The sequence below is a fragment of the Elgaria multicarinata genome, chromosome 9, assembly GCF_023053635.1.
Source record: "Elgaria multicarinata webbii isolate HBS135686 ecotype San Diego chromosome 9, rElgMul1.1.pri, whole genome shotgun sequence".
NCBI classification, from domain to species: domain Eukaryota; kingdom Metazoa; phylum Chordata; class Lepidosauria; order Squamata; family Anguidae; genus Elgaria; species Elgaria multicarinata.
In genome coordinates this window covers 80,345,011-80,357,822 of record NC_086179.1, presented here as the reverse complement: position 1 = coordinate 80,357,822, position 12,812 = coordinate 80,345,011, and the positions used below count along the sequence as shown (strand labels likewise).

General features: G+C 43.5%; 1 protein-coding gene across 2 annotated transcripts in view; it reads left to right on the top strand.

Annotated features, from left to right (window-relative positions):
- The window catches only part of LHFPL3 (LHFPL tetraspan subfamily member 3), a 256,340-nt gene that overhangs the window by 206,527 nt on the left and 37,001 nt on the right, over nucleotides 1-12,812 (top strand). Inside the window, exon 3 of one of the 2 annotated variants that reach the window (XM_063134188.1) lies at nucleotides 7-34. In XM_063134188.1, coding sequence (XP_062990258.1) covers nucleotides 7-23 — 17 coding nt within the window. In that variant the 3' untranslated portion in view covers nucleotides 24-34. Of the gene's footprint in view, nucleotides 1-6; nucleotides 55-12,812 lie in introns of both variants that reach the window. The other variant, XM_063134187.1, reaches the window with a different exon arrangement.

The window sequence follows — 12,812 nt, the reverse complement described above, 5'->3', positions numbered from 1 at the left end:
GTGCAGATGATGGAAATGCTTAAAACAAGCAAAGGTAGTATGAAACTGACTAATGTAAGTGTAAGCATGGCACACACTGGAACATGTTGTATAGTGTTTTGTGTGCTTCTGCCAAAGTGTGCTGCATGGCTTTCTGCTATCATCCTGTGAATCCGGCAGCATGCTCAGTATCTTGTTCAGCAACACAGATGTTGATATTCCTAACTTGCTTTTTAAAAGCAACATGACCCCCTCCCTTTTCAAGGTCCTTTGCAAAGGATGTGTTAGCGTAGTAGTTATGGCTACAGTCTTACTATTCCATTGTTTATTTTTGTCTATATTTTTTTCTATTTACATATATTGTATTTATTTTAGTTAGCAAACTGGTCACTATATCATGATTACCATTGCGTAATTTGCAATTTTTGGTAATATCCAACCCAGTAGAATAAATAGGCTTCAGTCAATATGCAGGGATGTCTGTACTAGTGCTGGGCTGAAAATTTCAACCATTCCATTTTCAGCATTTTGTGTGTGGGTGGGAGGGAATGAAAACTCAGGTGAAAGGGGATGGGAGAGGCAAGAATTTCGGAGAATTTTTCTCTTTGGGTTGGAGACAGGGTATCCACATACCTTTTAAAATGTAGCCAGTTGTTGAGGGGTCTTCTTTCTTTCTTTCTTTTTCTTTTTTCAAAACACCCCCAACATTTTCAGAAGCCCAGGAGTTCTTCCTGAGTGCTTATTTGAGAGGGAGAGGTCACATGGTGCCAATAGCATTTACTTAGAACTGCTGGGCTCCTCCAAATGCCGAGGGAAAATGTGGGGTTTTTTTTAAAAAAAGCGCCCTCTGCAACCTGCTACACTTTTAAAAAATGTATGTGGAAACCCTGGCCTTCTCCCCAAGGAGAAAATTCTCTGAATTTCCCCCCCTCCCTCCGAAAGAGGCAGAAAAAACAATGCTTCTTTTACAGAGAAAGAGAAAGTTCCTGAAAATAGGAGGCAGGATTCGGCCCAGCCCTAGCCTGTACAGCTCCATGGTTACAAAATGGATTTTCTTGGAGGCTCCATATTGCATAAACTTGGCTGAGAGCATCAATAAGATTTTTATTTTGTTTAGTCTATGAACAATAATAAATGTCTATGCACGTCTACGTGCTTTATTTTTCATTGACCATGGGGCTTAATTTCAGGTGAGTGAAGCCATGATAATAGTCCTCTCACAATAATATATCCCATTGAAGTCAGTGAAAAATGCCATGCATTTTAATGCAAGCAAAATCCTCATGAAATGCCATTGGTGGGTAGGAAGAGGGCTCCAGCCCTTACCTCCTCTTCTTACCCTTTGCCTTGAACCTGCCCCCTCTTCCTTCACCATCTTCCTTTATCCTCCTCTCTGATCCCTGGAACGAGTGTTTCCTGATCCCTATCTGGCCAGGGGAGAGTGCACCTAAGAATAGGATGGTTGAGAGAGGGTGAAGCCTATGTCTCTGAATGATCTCTGCACAGAGCTGCACGGCCTTCTCTGCCAAGCTACTACTACAGTTCCATTAAGTTCTCCAGCCTGCAAAAATCAAATGATTTTTGAGCATGCAAAAATCAAAAGAACCAGTGTGAAGATAGCCCTCAGTGATGGAACTCTGCTCACTGGCTAATGCACATGGCAGTGGTTTTGAAACTCTTTTCTGTTCTTCATAATTCATGGGTTCCCCAATGACCACCTGTCCGTCTAGCTCCGTATGGTCCATTCGTGGCAGCAGCTCTCCAGAATCTCAGGCAGGGGTGTTTCACTTCAAGGTAGCCATCAACACTTGGCATCCTTCAGCAGTGGCCAGGATTACAGCTATTCTGGAAGGGCCCACCATAGATCCCTAACCTGAGCCCCCTTTTAAAAACAATGTTTTGGCCTGACACTCTGAGCAGCTTGATCTAGCTGCCATTTTAATATCCACATTGCCCTGCAGCCATACTACATTGGGTGCATTGTGGGAAATTTAAATGGCGGGTAGACCTGACCACCCAGTGCTATTCAGGGCACTTGGAATACTGTTGCTGCTGCCGCCCACTGATACTACCAGGTAAACTCATCAGGGCCCAATGGCCAAGACTCCTGCAAACCTGGAACTGGCCTGGTTTCACATCAGAATTTTGAACTCAGAACCTTCTGTATTCAAAGCCTGTGCTCTGCCACTGATCTCTTGTTCCTCAAAATACAACTTGAAAACAACTGATTTATAGAAATATAATGGTTATTGGGCTTTTGCGTTCATGTTTGCTAAGGCAGTTAGGATGAGCCCACTGCTTCTGTGCATATACATACCAAAGCAAGTGAACAAAATGTTCAAGAAAATGATAAAAAATAAATAAATCAGGAACTGGATACAGAAACAAGGCAGAAAAACCTGGTTCAGAAACAAATTTTCTTGGTGCAGAAACGAGGCTGCACCTCCAGTACTTCATTATAATTTCCTGCACTATTCTTCCAATTTTTGTCCTGGTTTTCTGTCCCATTAAACCTTATCACGATCCTGTGAAATCAACAAATAGGGAATGGAATGAAACTGCCAACCTCATTTTCATTGTGTCCTAAGCTATAATTTGAGACCAGATTGTTCAAGGTGACAGGTCAGTGGGCTGTGCCACTTTGCTCCATCCACCTTTGGTCTCCCCAATGATTAACAAGAAGCAGCAAAATGCAGTCTCAGCTTTTCATGGCTATTTCCACAGAAGTGTACAGTCACATTAGATTGGTATTAACGAAACGTAGTGCTCCACACTCAGTATACATATTATCAGAACATGTGGAATTGCAGCAGGCTTTGTGTGTTGGCTGAATAACTTATTGTGACTGAATCTGCCTTCTGAGTTATTGTGGCTGGAACAATGGGAGATTTGATAGCTAGCTACTAAATGCTATTTGAAGCTATTTCCAGGGCCTGTTTATATATTTAGCAAAAAGGAGGGCCTAATGCCACATAATGCTAAATTTGTCATAAAAACCACATCAGGGTTTTAATATATATATATATATATATATATATATATATATATATATACTTCCCCATATACAGATTCCTTTTTTTAAAAAAAAATATATTGGGATCGCAATATGTGGGGAGGGTAGCATTAACTCTTTGCTCTTCAGTTGCAGTCCTGAAGGAAATCTGCTCCCCTTAAGCGTCTATATTTATTTTATTATTTATTTATTACATTTATATCCCGCCTTTTTCCTCCAAAGAACCCAATACGGAGTACATAATCCTCCTCTCCATTTTATCCTCATAAAGTCACAAGTGAGCTTGCATGGCCGAGTGGGGACTGGAACTTGGATCTCCTGACTTCCAGTCCAACCCTCTAGCCACTACACCACACTAGTCCAGCCTTTCCAAATCTGGCACTCTCCAGATGTTTTGGACTTCATCTCCAATCAGTACCAGCCAGCACAGCCAAAGGCCAGGGATGTTAGCTGTAGAAAATGTGTTAGCCTTAGTAGGGGAAACTTCCATTGATATCTGTGGAAGATTTTTTTTCCCCTAAGACAAATAGCAACGCTGGAGGAATTCCTTCTGGGATCACTACAGGAGATGGAAGGGTTACACCTCTCCTCCTTTTTGTGTGTGCAGTACCAGTGAAAATCACCCATCATTAGATAAATTTTAAAAACCTGACAACTTTTCTAATAACACATTTAGCATCATGTGTAATTTGATCCTCAGAAGGTACTGCTTTTCCTGGACTACCACTTCAGGTTACCATTGGAGAGCTGCACATTTAATTGAGTAAAACGCCATGAATGAAGAAAACCTGAGTCGGCGGAGGGGAGACATCATAGGGGTGTACAAAATTACGCATTGTGTGGAGAGTGTGGACAGGGAGACATTTTTCTCCTTCTCCCATAAAACTAGACCAAGGTCATCCCGTGGACGTCATTGGTGGGAGATTCAGGACAAATAAAAGGAAGTATTTCACACAGCGCCTAGTCAGACTATGAAATTCACTACCACAAGATGTAGTGATGGCCACCAGTTTGGATGGCTTTAAAAGGTGGGTGGATAAATTCCTGGAGGAGAAGGCTATTGTGAAAAAGGGGTTTAAATACCCCCCTAAGCTGCTCAGTTGACCAGGCTGGGACAGCTTGGACCTTATGAGGAGGAGTCAGGAAATGCAACCAGTTTGTGAAGCAAGCAAAAGGATTTATTCAGGGGAATTGGGGGAAGGAAATGGCAATGAATAAAGCAATACAAGAAAAGCAATCACAAGTATTCACGGAGAGTCCCACACCCTCTCTGGGCAGAAAACTTAAGTTACAAATGCTCAGAATTGTGCAAGCCCAGCCAATCAGGAGTTGGGAAATAGAGCCCCCTTGATCACACTTGCTGTCAATGGGCAGGAGAGAGTCACACCAGAGAGGCCCCTTCACCCTCCTCCTGATCAGTACCAATCCAGCCAACTAAGTCTTGGAAGCGGAGCCCATTGGATCACGCTTGCTATCAACGGGCAAGCAAGGGGCACACCAGGGGACCTCCCTCCTCTCCCCTTAGTTGAGAATACATTACATCTGACGTCATGTTTGTATATATCTCTTTGCATGGCATCAGATTTGTTACATTTCAAATGAGGTCTAGAGTTCACAGTGGTGCCTGTATTTACTTCTGAGAGGAAGCGTAGGTAGAAGTCCCCCTCACAAAGCCATAAAGCTGGCAACTTTATTGATAGGATGGAGGAATCGGGGTGGGTGACACACTGAAGAAGAATGAAAGATTGCAATCTTTATTGATAGGAATAGGAGGGTTTTAAAGGAAAGGAGAATTTTCAGAGCCTAAGCAGCACACAGGCAAACACACATTTTTACAAGTTTGGGTCATTCACATATCCAACCTAAAGTCCACTCGTGACACTATCAATGGCTACTAGCCCTGATGGCTATGTGCTACCTCCAGTATCTGAGGTAGTAAGCCTATATGCACCAGTTGCTGGGGGACATGGGTGGGAGGGTGCTATTGCACCATGTCCTGCTTTGTCGGTCCCTGGCCGACAGCAGTTGGCCACTGTGTGAACAGACTGATGGACTAGATGGACCCTTGGTGTGATCCAGCAGGGCAGTTCAGATGTTCTTATAACATGTAAGGGAGAAGCGAAGACAGAACTTGGAAAACAGAGTAGAAGAGCAATAAGACATCTCTTCAGTTTCATACTTGTAGATAGTCCTGCAGCAAGGTCACTTATGTACTTGGCTATATCAAAGGCAGAAAGAAAAGCCACAAGTCACACACACACAGCCCTCACATGAGTGAGATGTGGGAAAATATCCATTCTACGGTCAGACTCCCTTAATGAAAATGTGATTAAGACTAGCACCAAAATTCCCCAATGGCAGTGAAAGGAGCAGAGGATGTGTCATCTACCTTCCATCATCAGAACATAATGATTCTCATAGAGGTATAATTTAAGCTTCCTATTGCTGACAAGAAAGGAATAGCAAATAAACTGTTTCTTAACATGGAATCACATGGTATCACCTCTTCTCTTATTTAATCATTTTTTCTGTTCAATCAGCATAACCAAATGAGAAAAGGACGGTCGACGCATGGGAGTGGGGGGCGGGAAGAAACCCAGAAAAGTCAGCATTTTATTAACCTGAAAATAAGTTAAGCTAGCAATTAATTGCATGTGACTGGATGTGATACTGCAGTGATGAGCATAATGTAAAAAAAACCAACTATCTTGTATCTGAGTGTTCCATTTTCCATTCACTTATCATCTCAGTTCTGTAATTTGGGACATTTCTTTCTTCTCGGTATCTTTTAGGAGATAAGACAGGGTATTCCAATGAATAATGCTTTTGATCAAGAGGAGCAGGCGCGCTGCGTCTGCATGCTCAGGCAGCCATTTTGTTTTGGTTTCACTGAATTTGGATTGCTGGCAGGGTGAGGGGAGCAATGTGCAATTTGTCATGACGAAGGGGCGGCCATCCCAGAATGGGGATTCAAGATGACCCTGGTCAGAACTTTGCATGTGCATAAATGGGCTCCTGAGATTGCAGCCAGTCATTATTGTTTAATTGGGAATTCTGATGATCAAAAGTTTAGCTGTAGTTAAATAAATCATTTCAATAGAACAGAGTTTAAAATAACTTAATATACATATTTTAAACCAGTCCTACGTACCACTCTATGAAGGTTGTGCCAAGTTTAATTTAGATAGAAATGCTTAGCATTTCTATCTAAATAATCCTAACAACAGCCTGTAAAGTATGTCAAGGCTGGGCTGTGGACAGCGATTTCAAGTGAGCTAGGACCTTTGGGTAAAAGGGGGTAGCCAGTAACTCAGAACCAAAGAACAAATCAGGAGGCAGGGTCATGGGCAAAGCCAGATACCAGGACCAATAAGCAAGTCAGGACCAAAGAGCCAAAACAAGAGACCAGGTTGAGAAACAAACCAGAACCAAAGGACAAGTTATGACCAAAGAAGAAACAGGAGGCATAAACACTCCAAAGTTTGGAAAAGCCTTGTTGCTCAAGCAAGGCTCAACTGGCACAGGAAGGCCGTCCATACTCCTTCCTGCCCAGGAGGATCCAGTGGGCAGAATCAGTTGAGGGCCTGGGGGTTCTTCAGTGGTTCACCACATGGGGCAGTTGTCCACAAATCCCAGCTGAACAGACAGAATTATTATTCCCATATTGCAAATGGTGGGCTGAGACTGAGGGATAATGGCTGGCCTAATGCCACCTGTTTAAAACATAGCAATTTCACAGCTGAACTTCTTCATTCACAGCATGGCCTCTATGCCAGACAAGTTGTCGTGATCTGAAAAGTGCGGCTGTAACAGCCAAAACAAAACATTAAGCCCTTTACATTTAGACCTTTAGGGCCAACCTAGACATTTACCAGAAATAAGTAGATGATCACTTTCTCGTCCTTACATCTCCTGTTAATAGCCATTTGAAGCAGAACATGACATGTTCAGTATTTCCCCACCTCTAAACACTTCCTTTGCTATCCATGTTGGGTCAGGGAAATGGTGAACATGGTGCTGTCAACTCACATGTCTGCTTCACTTTAGCATTATTTTTCTTTATTTAGGGTGCAATCCTATGTATGTTTAGACAGAAAAAAACTCCTACAATTCCCAGCAGCATACTGGGACTTTTTTTCTGTCTAAACTTGCATAGGATTGCATCCTTCTTATTATACTTTTAAACCGCCCAATAATCCAAGTTCTCTGGGTGCTGTGCAATACATCAAAGACATAAAGTACAAACAGTTAAAACAATGTATAAAAGCAGCACATAATAAAACCAAAATAAAATCAGCAGCAGAGAGTAAAAACACTACAGCATATAAAACCAAAGAAAAACCAGAAGCAATAAAAGTAGAGTGATCTAAAAGCACTCAAAGCAATTCTTAAAAGTGCCTGCAAGAATAAAAAGTGGTCTTACCTGGTGCTGAAAAAGACCATGATGTAGATGCCAGTGGTTCAGAATGCTGGTAGTGGAAGTCCAAAATATATAGGGATCTACATTCTGACCACTCCTGATGTAGAACAAGGCTGAGCAAAAGAGCTAGGGAAAACAATACATCCAATGAAGGGGAGAGTTCAGAGGTGGCATTACAGTGAGGCTACCGCCATTACGGGAGCAGAGTGGAAGGACTACTTATGAGCAAGGCCCTGCTCATGCATAGATCTTTCCTGAGTTGGCACTAATGGCCTGCAGCTGTGCTTTGGGTGGAGCTCTGAAGGCTCAGACTTAAAAGCCATCAGCTTCAGAAGCCAAGTTCTGGAATAGCATCACTTCTCAGTACCTTGCAATTGAGGACTTCTCTACATGCCTCTTTTATTGTGCGCTTATGATTGGTTACTCGTGGAAGTTTGTGGGTGCTTTACACAACAGTGTCAACATCCAGAACTGCTTCTGTGCTTTATGACCTTTATTCCATTTTTTAAAAAGATTGTGGAAAAGGTGGTATTTTTTTCTAGAGGCATGCTGAAACACTGCAATGGTTACATGCAGTTTTGCTATACCACAGTGCTATCTACTGGTTGCATAAAGAAACATATAAAACTTGCAGAGAAAGGAAATTCCTGAAGAAAAGCATGTTTAAGAACATGTAAAGGAGCCAATCTCGATCCCAATCTCGATCCCACAAAGAATTTGGAAGGTGTGGGACAAAACCCTGGTGTAGAGAAGCCCTGAGTTTTCTTCCTTTGAGTGAACTCTCAGACTGCTGATCCATTTGCACCTGAGAACACTCTGCTCCTTGGATTGTACTTGGTTTGCACTACTTGCCTGTGCTTGATTTTGGCTCTGCCTCAGACCCTGCTCTTGGACTTCTCTCTGCTTCACTAGTAACCTTGCTTCTGGCCCCTGCCTGCCTTTTGACTTTTGAGATGGATTTGCCCCAGGCCTGAGCCAGCCTCCGCAGGACATTGGTGTACATGGGGTTCCCTGCACCCACTCCAAAGCCTCATATATCCTAAGATGGTTGAATAGCGATGTCTGGCTAAGCTGTTATTATTAGGGACACTGGAGCCTCACACAAATGCCAAAGTTTCAAAATGGAATTTGGAATGGAGAGCACTGAGGTGCAGTCTCTCCTTGAGTCCTAACTCTCCTGAAGAAAACAAAAGTGGAGGGAGGCAAGGGAACTTTGGGGAAGGAAGGGAAGCTAGCTGAAGTGTTTGGAGGGCCTGCTCCAGGGTTCTGTGGAGAAACTAGCACAACACCTTTCACTCTCAGCTTGGCTAGAGGAGGAATGACCAAGAGGGCTTTAGTCCATTAAGTTCTAGCAGTCATGCCACTTTCACTCATTGCAAGGCATGAGATTCTGAGGGCCCCACAGAAAGTTTTCAGCCCTGATATTGTGGCTGCATGCCCAACGCGAGAGGGCCTTTGGGTGTCCCAGGCATATAGTTTTGATCATACAGTGGGATTGGGCAGCCACACTGAAACGGAGGTGGCTTGAGTGATTGCTTCATGGGGAGGAAGTCCTGTCTGGGTTTACAAAGTGGCATGGTCTCTGTCTGGGTATATAAGGCAGCAAGGTGGCCCAAGAAAAACTGCAAAGCCCTCTGCGTTTGGCAGCAGAAGTGAAGGGGAGTGCTAGGAATGGTTCATGAGGCATGGATCTTGGAGCTATGTGACACTGTGGGCCTGTTCAGACAACACGCTAAGCTATGGTTAAGCCACTAAACCAAATAGCGTGTTTAAACTGTGGTTATGTAGCCACCATGGTTAGGAATAGTTCACACAACACGGTAAGTCATGGTTCACACAATAGGCTAAGCCATTTAGTTCAAAATGCTTAACCGCTGTGACTTAGTTTGTTGTCTGAACAGGGTCACTGTCCACGCTGGCCCTGTTCAGAAGACATCTTAAACCACGGCTTTAACAACAGTGAATAAGGCTTTTTGCCTTATTCACCGTGGTTAAAGGCATAGTTGAAAGAGTCTTCCGAACAGGGCCACTGAGTCCCAAAATTGAAGAGTGCACTGGATGGCCAGTACAGACTTCAGGTTGGGAGCCCAGAGAGGCAACAATAGGGTGATATCGCCTTCTCTGAAATTTGCACCTAAAAATATAAATCAGCATGAGCTGATGTGTTTCCCCTTTTTGGGGTTGTTCCTACATTGTCTATTGATGGACAATGCTGCATACAATTATTCTTTCCATTCCTAATTTCTGTGCTGGTATTTCCACACAGTTACAAAGATATAAAAGGATACCTGAATCACAGTCTTTCTGGACTGCATGAGGAAAAATCAGCTGAATCTAGCTCATTGACTTACCCAGCAGGGAAAATAAATTGATATGTCAATCAGGGCTGCTGAAGTGAAGGTCTGGTGTTTAATTCAGCACATTTGGGGAATCTCCAATAGACTTCCTGAATGCCTAAAGCCATCTCTAGAATAAGAACTCCTGTTCTCTAAGGGATTCTTGTTCTTGGTTCATCTAGGCAGGGGAAGGTAATATTTTTGCCACCTTATTTGTGCCCAAGGACATCGTCAGAGGTAAATCAGAAAGCACCGACTGGAGACACATAATTGAAAAAGCCAGAGAAAAGCTTCGGTGTATCTGCTATTGTAAAACAAAACTCAGCGGAGGTGATCTGATCTGCGAGAAGTGGTGTGTCTATTACTAAGCTGGGAAATGGCTCAGAGGAAGACACTTGGAATCAAAACAGTGGTTTCGGCCTAGCGGTTTAGCTCAATGTTTTTCCATATTGCAGTATGTGGCAGCTTAAAAAGGCTCAAATGCAAGGGCCCATGCCTTATAGCCCTGCCCCTTTCTCCCTCTTGACTCCCGTCAGGTTACACATAGGCCCAGAGTCTAGAATCAGTGTCAAGAGGTACTTTTGAATCAATGAAACACCAATGGGAAGGGTTTAGAAGCTCTTGTATGCCGTCAACAGCTATCCGTAGCAATAATGTGTGGTGTAAAATATAATGCCCCATTTCAGTATAACTTCAATAGATTTTACATCTATATTCTTCCTTTCCTCCAGGAAGCTCAAGGCAGTGTGCATGTTTCTACATCCCCCATCCCATTTTATCCTGACAACAACCCTGTGAGGTAGGTTAGGTTGAGATATAGTGAGTCACCCAAGATCACCCAGTGAGCTTCATGGCTGAGTGGTGTTGAACCTGGGTCTCCCGAGTCCTAATTCAGTACTCTTAACTATTACATCACACTGGCTTTCCTTAGTATGCTTTGATTGAAATTTTGGGTTGAATTCCAGGGTTCCAACTAACAGTGTGGCCTGGGCTATCCACTCCGAAAAAAGAGAAATGCATTAAGTGTTGGCCAATATTAAGTCCACAGATATTTTATAAAGCATTGCTGGCCTCAACAGAAACAAAATAAACAGAAAACACACATTTAAAAAAGCCAAAGTCTTTATATTACATTTGTTTTTAAGTGTAGGTAAAGCATTCCTAAGGCTTGGGTGCAATATTGCAGCAAACGTCTGTTGTTAGGGTAAGGGGGTGGTGTTCCGAAAAGGATTATATAAATATGAAATTATTCATAAACAGAAAACTTAACTTAGCCAGAGATCTTGACTTGCTGAATGTGACATCAGAGCAGTATCTTTTTAACCATGAAGAACGACTTTTTCTTTTTGAAATATTTCTGCTGAGAGCATACTGCTCAAGCAGAATTGCAAGATATAAGGCATTTTATGTAATCCATGCTTCCCCAGCTGAAGCTTAGCCTAGATCTGTGAGTTCCAAGAACTGCCCTGACTTGCAGCAGCAACCTGTTAAATTGGCTCTAATTAATATGTGAGTCCTGATATTTCTTCAAGGGAGCATTCCCAACAGATTCGATGGATAGGAGATGTTCCAAAAATAAAATGTGAACACTAGCTGTGGTATTAAGGGTTTCCATGTATATTGCAAAGGGTGTTTCTGGGTGATGTGTCAAAAAAGGGTATTATTATACATGGATCTAAACACAGCCGTTTTATTCTGAGAGGCGTAGGAGTATTTTTAAATATCTATCGCAGTTAAATATCCCCATTGGGGGGTTGGTTTTGGTGCACATGGGACACTTCAGGAACTCATCAGATGAATCCTAAACCTAAGCCTTGGCATTTTTTCAAGATATTTCTGAATGGGAGTTGGGTTATGTTATTTATGATATCCCACCCTCATTCCAAGGAACTCAAGAATGGAAAGATGGGATATCCTATTTTATCCTCACAAGGTGTGACAGACCCAAGAACACCAAATGCCTTGACCCTGGAGTCCAGCAGTGATCCAGACAAACAGGCTCAGAGGTAAAAGAGGAGACCCTTGTTCTGAGCACCACCACTGAACCGGAGCCCCTTGAGCCCAAGAACTCAGGAGAGTCTTCAGTCTCTTGAGACTTCAATACCTCAGCCTGGAGCCAACAGTCTCATCTCCAAGGCGATCAGTTTCTAAGGAGCCAATTCCCAGTCCAGGCAGCTAGACATCCGTCCCTTCAAGCTTTTCACTTTCCAAGGACATGGTGGAGCCTGAGCAGGGGCTCTAGATGTCAGGTCATAAAAGGCTTCAGGCCAGTCTCAGACTGTTGCTCATAAGGAGCTCCCCTTGGGGCTGCAACAACCAATCTACCTTTGCCTTATGGGCTCCTCCTTAGGCCTAGAAATCACGGCATAGTTCAGTGGGGATTTGAAACTAGAGCCTTAGCTAGACCTACCTGATAGTCTGCGACAGAGGAGGGAAGATCTCACGTTGCGATTAACGCGAGATCCCTCCTCTGTTTACACGTGAGGCGTGACGACCTCAGGAAGAGAGGCATCGCGCCCGCCATTTTTTAATTTTTAAAGGAAGAGGAGTGCACGAACGCTCGTGCACTAAAGATAGATGCTTTTTTTAAAAAAAAAAATTTCCCCACTCCCCCCACCCTACCCCCGATGGGCGCAGCACTCCTGAGGAGCATTGCGCCCCGTGTGTGGCTCCCAGAGCCGAGTCAAACCACGGCAACGGGCCACACGTTCCAGTCTCAGGCCCGAGACCGTGGAAAAACCAGGCCCAAAGGGGAGTGCTCTATCCCATGGCAAGGGAGGGATGATCTCTCACTGATCCCAGGATCCCCTGTGTGTTATGTGGACGCACAGGGACGATCCCGGGGTTCGCCCCATGATAAAACCTGGTCTAGCTAAGGCCTAGGTCTGTTCAATCCAAATTCAGCCTTAACTACTAATATAGCACTCTGACTCTTTACCACATCTGACCAGCAGTCCAGATACCTCAAGGCTATCTACCCTGACTGGTTTGTCAATCCTTGGACTTTCACAGAGGTGTTTTCCCACATTACTACCTCTACAATTTTATCTGGCGATGCCAAGGA